The 8,403-nt window shown below is 51.7% G+C and overlaps 2 protein-coding genes across 2 annotated transcripts in view; one reads left to right on the plus strand and one right to left on the minus strand.

Annotated features, from left to right (window-relative positions):
• The window catches only part of ZNF697 (zinc finger protein 697), a 3,951-nt gene extending 3,274 nt beyond the window's left edge, over window positions 1-677 (plus strand). Inside the window, exon 4 of the mRNA XM_015563541.1 lies at window positions 4-677. Within this exon, the coding sequence (XP_015419027.1) occupies window positions 4-309 (306 nt within the window). The 3' untranslated portion in view covers window positions 310-677. The remainder of the gene's footprint in view (window positions 1-3) is intronic.
• The window catches only part of LOC102773058 (hydroxyacid oxidase 2), a 58,236-nt gene that overhangs the window by 5,780 nt on the left and 44,053 nt on the right, over window positions 1-8,403 (minus strand). The window lies entirely within an intron of this gene.

The raw sequence follows: 8,403 nt of genomic DNA on the forward strand, positions 1-8,403 counted from the left end.
AAGGGCTTCGGCCGCAACTCGCACCTGGTCAACCACCTGCGCGTGCACACGGGCGAGAAGCCCTTCCGCTGCGGCCAGTGCGAGAAGCGCTTCAGCGACTTCTCCACGCTCACGCAGCACCAGCGCACGCACACGGGCGAGAAGCCCTACACGTGCATCGAGTGCGGCAAGAGCTTCATCCAGAGCTCGCACCTCATCCGCCACCGCCGCATCCACACGGGCAACAAGCCGCACAAGTGCGCGGGCTGCGGCAAGGGCTTCCGCTACAAGACGCACCTGGCGCAGCACCAGAAGCTGCACCTGTGCTAGGGCCGGGCGCAGGGGGCTGCGCTCGGGGAGCTGGCGGGGTGTAAGTATCCCGGGGGCAGGCCCTGCAGAAAGGCATGGGAAGGGCGGGAGGGACAATCTGAGAGTGACGGGGGCCCTTTTGGTGTTAGGGAGCGTTAAGAGGTGTTCTTTTGGTGCTACGTTTTGGGGACAACGAAGGAATGTTTTGGAGATGTGCTTGGGCGTGCTGACTCCCTCCAACACTCTAGGAGCTAAGCGGGCACTTTGAGGACCCTGAGGAAATGGGGTTCGGGTGGGGGGGAACAGCGTGGCAGACCAAGAGTAGGTTGGGCTGCGATGTTCTGTGGGAATCAGGAGAGGGTGTAGTTGGAGTGAGGGTCATGGAGGGTCATGGCGTAAAAGAAAAGGTGGGTGTGAATAATTCTATCCTGGGTGTACCAGGTGTGAAGCCACCGTTTGCCCTGTCCCCTCTCCCCCGCCCCCCATCAGCTCGAGTCCCACGAAAAGCAGAGGAACCCTGCCATCCTGCGGGAGGATATACCGGCCGCTCTCCTGTCTCTGAGCCACAGTTAGCTGCTGTTTGGGGGCATCCAGGGGAAGCTGGGCAGAAAAGCTGCACACCCTCATTTCAAAGGTGAAACTCGGACATTCACTCATAACTGGTTTTCAGATCTGGGGAATCTGGTTCTTTGCTGTTCCTTTGAAACGTCCGGGTTTCGTGCGGGGCCAAGGTGGTCTGTGGTGAGCGGGCCCTGCCCCCAGGGCCAGGTGTGCGCCTGGCTCCGTGTTTCTTTCGGGTCTCCCTCGTGACCTTCTACCTGCAGGGACAGGGAACCGTCCCAGCTCTGGGCGCCTTTCCCTTTCCCGGGTCAGCTGGGTGCTTATTTCAAGTGAACCTCAGACCATCCACAGTGGCCCCGTGACCTGCTGCACCCCCACCTTCACTCCTGTTGACCTGGGCTCCGGTCTGAGTAGAAACTTTTTTTTTTTTTTTACACGAAGGCACAGTAGAAAGCTCCAGGCTTTATACAAGGAGGGCACAGCAGGGAGAGGAGTAAATGCAAAGCTGCCAAGTAGCACAAGCAGTGAATGTTTCCTGGTGGTTCTACAAATGCCAAACGAGCACTTTTATATTTGTAAAGTGCTTTATGCTTTTTAATGATTGTCAGTTGCTCCTCAGATCTCTGTGAGGCGGATCAGTGTTCTGGCCCCTGTCTTGGGGAGGGCCTGGGGACAAGAGTCCCGAAGGCTGCTCTGAGGAGAGGCTGTGACAGTGTGGACAGCTGTGGTCTGACCTTTTGTGCTCTCAGCTGCTAGGAAGACTTACCGTTGTGATTTATGTAACGAAACCAGGACACTGCACATGCGTATGCGTGACGGGACACTGAAGGCTCGTCTGGAAGGGCCACAGATGTCCTCGCTGACAAAGCTGGTCTTTGTCGCATCACTAGGGTGTCCTCGGCATGTTACGTGTCCTGGGGGGGCTGTGGTTAGATGACTCTGGTGTAGGTTTCAGTTCCCTGGGCTGAGCCCCTCCCCTGGGTTAGCCTCTAGAAGTCATAGTGGTGGGAAGCAGCCTTGTTTTCTCACTAGCGATGGGTACCCTGTACTTTTCACGGAAGCATCTTCACAAACTGTTGGATACACGTGAAGGGAAGACAACCATAAGGTTGTTTTTACAATTCAGCAAATTTTCTGGGGATGCTGGTCATTTATACTTGATTTGTTGTATTCTAGCAAAGACCCTCCTTGGGGGGGCTGTAGGGACGCATGTTCATGTCATTATAAAAACACCTTTTAAAAGAATCCTGAGAGTTCTGGGCTTGTGTGATGCTTGATGATCTTGCCCTCTTAATCAGGGGATTGTTATTCACAAATGCAACTAGATTTTCGAAATATAGTTTTGGAAGACACGGATTGTTCTTTTAAAATTTTCTTTGAGTTGAGAGTAATACGAGCAAAGCAAGTGTCATTATTTATTCTGAATTGTATAGTCTATGAAGTGTATGAGGCTCACCTGAAAATACTATGGCCCATTTGTAGGTAATCTTGTTCCTTTTTCCATGCACATCTACCTCTCCCGGCTGTTTTAGGTTCTCTCAAGTCTGTGCCTATGAAATCGCACCAAACGTTTGCTTCTTCATGGGTTGACTCTCCACTTTATGGGTTACTTGGCCTTTTGCTGCCGTTTGCACAGTCGGGTCCGCGTCAATTACGTTACCTGTTGGCAGCTTTTGAGAAAGGCTTCAAGGGGGAGAGGAGGTGGAAGTTAATGTAATTTAGAGGCAGTGGGAATCTTTGGGGTTCATTGACCTCTTGTTCTTTCTGTTCCCGTGGCTAAGAAGAGACAGCTACTGCTCCCGGGTCCCCTCCGCGAGCAGACCAACCATCAGCACCCACTCTGACGGTGCATCGCAAATGTGATTCCATTTTTCTTACAATTCTTCAGGGAACATATCTGCATGGAGTGAAATGAAATGCGTTCAGGGGTTGGTTTCTTGGATTTACTTTTAAAATAATAGTGTTTCTCAAGCAAACCCTGTTACCTGTGGTTCACCCTTACAAATGTTAATCGGAAGACTCCGTCTACCAGCTCATTACGGAGGCTGGAGGCAAGTGTATCATTTGCTTCCTGGGAGTTTGGTCCAGTGCAGGCTGCGTTTTGCTGAGCAGAATCCGGTGCAGAGTAAACAGGTGAAATGGCTTGCTGCCATCGGGAGCTCCGAGTTGGAAGGAGATGACTGGTGAACCCCTTGAGCCGTGTGGCTGTCCATATGTGAAAAGTGCAAATGAAGAACCTGTGTTCACAGACCATTGGAACTGAGCTTCTGAAGTTTGTGCGCCCCTCCCTCCACTGTGATGTTACTTTACAGCTGATTGTTCAAAAAGTGAATAATTTAATGACCCTAAAAGTAACTGGTTTTGTGTGTGTGCTTGTGTATGTGAGAATTGCCTTATTTTCCCCAATTGTTTTATTTAATGATGGCTCCCTGGACAGCATTCTGGTGTTCAAGCAGCCGGTATGGAATATGTGTCATTAAATCCATGTCAGTCTTTCACCGTGCCATTCTTTATTCTTTATTTGTCACCATTATGTGTCAGGTCACTCTGTGGAAGCTGTGTTCACCAATGCCAGTCGATTTGTAAAATAGAGTTTCTGGTAGGACAGGGGTCAGCAAACTGCCAAACCCAGACTGTGTCTTTTTGCAGGTAAAATTGTATTGGAACACAGACCCATACACAGTGTCTGGGGCTGCTTTTGGACTACAGTGGGCAGGTTGAGTAGTTGGGACAGGGGTCTCCATGGTCCACAATCCTACAGTATTTACTATCTGGTTCTGTATAGAAAACGTTTGCCGACTCCCGTGTTAGAATGTGCAGGTGGATCACATCATCCCGGGGTTAGCTGATGTCTAACTAGGCCTCCCATTCTGACCATCGCAGCACTTCTGCACTGACGCGGCTTTGAGATGATGGGAATGTGTTCATGGTGCACCATTGGGATCGGTTTCCAAAGATCTGGGTCTCATTCCTTGTGAGAACCAGTCTGTGGGAAATTTTGGCTGTGGGCAGGGGAAGGTCTTTATGGAGAAAGAGAGGCAGTTTTAGGTCTTGCCGCTAATCTATTTCTTAAAAATCTATTCCTGAATCACCTAGCAAAGTATTTTCTTTCCCCCAGTTCTCAGAAATGTAACTTAATGGCCACTGATAATACTGAATGCGGCTTATCAGTTAAGACCGGCCTTTTGCTTGATGTGTTATTTTGCTAGTCTCTGCCCAGCCTCGTAGTGGAAACAACAAGACAGCAGTTTGTAGGAAGGGAATCACAAGCATGAAGAACACCTTGTTTTCTTGTCATGGCGGGGACTGCCTCCTGGTGTGAGTGCCCACAGCCCTTGCCCTGCTGAGCGGAGCCAGCGAATGCTGGGCCCTGGCCTGCAGGGAGGCGGTCAGTACTGTGACCACAGCGTTCCTTCCCCAGCCTGGCTCTTCTAGGTTGAAGAACCACCGTCTAGCTCCTGGTCCCTGGGAAAACGACAGGTGTCTCTTGGGAAAATGATAAGTAAACCAAGTCAGTGCCCTGGGCGGGCAGCAGTGCACCTGGTCTGGGCCACACCCCGAAGGGATGCTCGGCCTGCGTGCTGTGAGAGCAGGCCTCTCTGTCCACGGTCCAGTTCAAGAAGCTGTATTTTGGTCAACTTGGAATTTTTGAAGCTTCATTAGCTTAATACCAAGGTTTTCTTAACCTTAACTGCACAGATTTACCTGGAAAGCTGTAAAAACAAACAAAAACTAACTGTTCAGAGATTGGTTCATTGGTCTGGGATAAAGTCCAATTATCTGTAATTTTATACATGCTTCCCAGTTGAGCCTCCAATCCTCTCCTCTGCTGAGGGCATTGGCAGAGGCACAGGCGAGGCTGCCCGTCTGCTCTTGGTAGGCCTGCCTTCCACACACACCTTCTCCAAATAGTTACAGACAATAAGTAAGGGCAAGGGACAATACCGCTCTTTGAAGTTCACCAGATAAAACCAGATGGCCATTGTGGGCTGCAGCTGGCCCTCCTTCGGCTGTCAATCAGACTGCCATTTCCCCTCTGCCATTTTTTTAATGTACAGTACTGGTTTCAGGTGTACAGCTTAATACTTTACCTGGTATTCCCCTCAGTATTGGTATTTCCAGCACCACACGTAGCTTCACAGTATTTCTGACTAGGTAGCCTATGTGGTACTTACATCCCTGTGACCATTTTCTGACTACCTACCCATTTGTGCTTCTGAGTCCCGTCACCTCTTTCACCCAGTGCCCCCACACCCCTCTGGGAACCCCCCGCTCTCCGTTTCTATGAGTCTGTCTCTTCATTTGCCATCTGGGCTCACTTATCAACCCAAAACTCCATGCCTCACTCCTGTTCTCAGCTGCCCTGGGCAATGTCGTTTCCTAAGCCTTGCCCCTGGAGGGGAAGGCGAGGAGCACACCCAGCAGGTCTCCGGTTTGAAGGGACTAGCATAGGGCTCTTGTCTCCCCGGGCAGACCTCCAAGTGTCTGCAGACCACAGTTCCCCGCTGCCCGCCTGTGTTTTCAAGGTCACCTCTGCTAACCCAAAGCACATTGCAATGGCTTTCAATCATCCACTGCCCCAGTGAGAGCCGGGCCCTGTTCACAGCCCTCTCTGTGTCCATCCGGAGGCCTGCCTCATCACAGCAGCGGGGAGGCTCGGGTTTGGAAACCAGAGGGGGGTGGCAAGGTGTTCCACATACCAAGTTGCCTTGTGCTTGACAAGAGGTATCCGTATTAGTGCTGGATGAAGCCGGCATTCCCACACGTGTAGAGGGTTTCATCCTGAATGAAGGGTTGGTGGTCCTGGGCCTCACGGGTTACTGGAGAGCAGGGATTCCATGGAAGCAGTCCATTCATTCACAGGAGATCTTCCCCTGAGATCCCTCCCCTGACCCGAGGGCTGGAGTGATTCTCCTGCAGGGATGTTCGCAAACTGTTAGAATGGGTTTGGGGATCTGGCCCTGGTGGGCTAAGGGGAGAAGAGGAGAAATGCTTTAATAAGGCTCCAAGTATTCTCCCTTGGAGAATACTGAATGCAGCTTATCAGCTAACACCGGCCTTTTGCTTGATGTATTTTTTTGCTAGTCTCTGCCCAGCCTCGTAGTAGAAACAACGAGACAGCAGTTTGTAGGAAGGGAATCACAAGCATCAAGAACACAAGAACACAAGATGGTACCTTCAGGGAGGCTCAGGGTGAACTGTAAGTTGGGGTCACTGCTGCTGCAATTCAGGCAGCGACCATGTCGCCTGGCTCTGCTGGGTGGGGGAAGGTAGGTGACTTGGAAAGGCTTGTGAAGCAAGCGACTGCTAAAGAGCTGGCTAGACATTTTGTTGTTGTTGTTAGGCCTACTGTTAGGAAGTGTCTGAGCCAAACCAGACCTTTGGCAGATGAGAACCATGGCCAGGCTTCGGCTGAAGCAGCTCTACTGCTCTCTGGGTTGATTTGAATGGAGATTGTAGGAGTCACCGGTATTACTTCATAGCCAGAGGCCTCTGGACCGAGGGAGGCACTGTCCAGTGTTGCTGTAGCTGTAAACCGGGCACTAGAGGTAGACTTAATCTTGCCTTTCCTGTGCAGTGGGAAGATGCCGGTGTGAGGTCTGGGGAGAAGGCTAAGGAGAATAAAACGTGAAGGTTCCTGGCAGGTTTAGGACAGTGCAGAGGTTAGGAAACAAGGTGGTCACGGGGTGATGTGTTGTATGGTAGCTCCTAGGAGCCCAGGAGGGGAGAGGCAGTTGCTCACATGCAGACTGTGTGCTCTGGGATTTCAGCTCCTGGGGAAGGAGAGGAGGAGGTGCGAGGCCATGACCTTCACTTTCCTGGGGACAGAGGAACCAGCCCGCCTGTCTCTCTGAGGGCCTGCTCTGTTGGGGAGAGTGCAGGGAAGGGCTTTGGTGTTCACTGGCTGTGGTCTTGAGCAAGGTTCCGATTTTTCTGGGTCTCTGTTTCCTCTTCAGGAGGCACTATCTCTACGGACTCTGCCTACTCTGATGCCTAGTGGTTGTCAAAGAGCTTAAAACCCACTCGGTAAGCACCCATAGCTCAAGGAAAGAATGAGGACGGGATAGGCTTGTAATCTCAGAGGCAGGAGAGAACTGGTATTTGGCGGGGGGCGGGTCCTCTTGGTTCCTGGCCTTGGTCCTCTACAACTAGGCGGGTATTATGCCCCTTTACTAAGGTACAGATGAGGTGCCGGTGCCAGGAGTACTGGGAAGAGTTAGGAAACCACAGTCTCAGCTTTGGCTTCACACTAGCACACCAGCACTCAAGGGGAGGACTGTGATCGCCAAGGCTAGCTGCGGAAGTATGGAGGTCAAGGATACGCAACCGACTTACAGCTGCCCAGTGTCCCCGGGAAGAGAACTTGGAAATGGGCCACACCTTCATTGGGCAGATAAGGGAACAGACCCAGGTAAGTAAAGGAATTGTCTCACCTTGACGGCAAAATGGAAAGAGAACCTATTTCACTCTCTGCGTGCAGGACCCGCATTCCACAAGCTGAGGTTGGATGGCTGGAACTGTGCGGGCTCCACGGAGGCTCAGGCCGCTGGAGCGCTGGTTAAGCCTGCCTCTGCCTTTCCCCCACTGGACAAATGTGTTGGTGGGGCGGCCTCCTGGCCCCGTGCCTTCCTGGGCCCTGGGAGGCTGTGCAGCCCCCTCCCCCTTTCTCAGCACTGAGCTCTCAGGCCAAGCTCAGGTGGGTGTGGAGCACAACTGTGTCTTTCTTAGGAGACAACTCGAACTTGGACAACCTTCACTCCACTCCCTAAAAAATCCTGTTTTTCCTGTCCCGAGTCCCTGTCTTTAAGACCATCGTCTTCCTTCTTTCCTTCATTCCATGTGTTGATTGGGTGTTGACTTTGGGCCAGATGTGAGGCTACGGCTGGGCACAGGTGGTGGGCACAGGTGGTCAGCACAGGGTCCCGGGGCGCCCTCCCAAAGTCCACAGTGTAGTCCGGGAGACAGGTTAATAAGCAACCGCCCTGGACCAAGACAGGTGCCTAGCGGGGGCACATGCACCCCTCCCTGGAAAACTGGAGACTTCCGCAGGCACGAAGAGGGAGGGGCGCCAAGGGAATGGAATGTGTTGCAGACAGGAGGAACTCATTTCCCTCATATGCCCATAATCACATGACTGGTATTAATAAAGGGCTTTTAGTTTGCGAAATTTAAACCCAAACATTGTTTTCTTACTATAACTATGTCAAATTAGCCTTGGATGGTAGTAAATGCCAATTTTTAAATGATTAAATTCTGTTCACGGTGTCATCTTCAATGCCACACCTAGCGGGAGCTGCCTCAAGAATGGTGTAGTCACTATGCTAAGTAAAATCTGAAAAGATCCCACCAGTTTAGAAACACAGTATTCCAATCCCGTGACTCCTTATAATAAAATTCTCCATTTGTGAGTGGAAAAAAAAAAAAGGCAACCGAATTGGAGGGTCCGCGAGGGGCTTGGGGTCCAGCCAGCCGAGGCTCAGCAGTTGAACCCGCCCTGGCACGCGGGCAGATGGAGCCGCGCTGGTGCCTTTGGCTGCGGCGGGCGGCTGGGCT

This window comes from Myotis davidii, unplaced genomic scaffold (genome assembly GCF_000327345.1).
Source record: "Myotis davidii unplaced genomic scaffold, ASM32734v1 scaffold217, whole genome shotgun sequence".
In the NCBI taxonomy this organism is placed as follows: Eukaryota; Metazoa; Chordata; class Mammalia; order Chiroptera; family Vespertilionidae; genus Myotis; species Myotis davidii.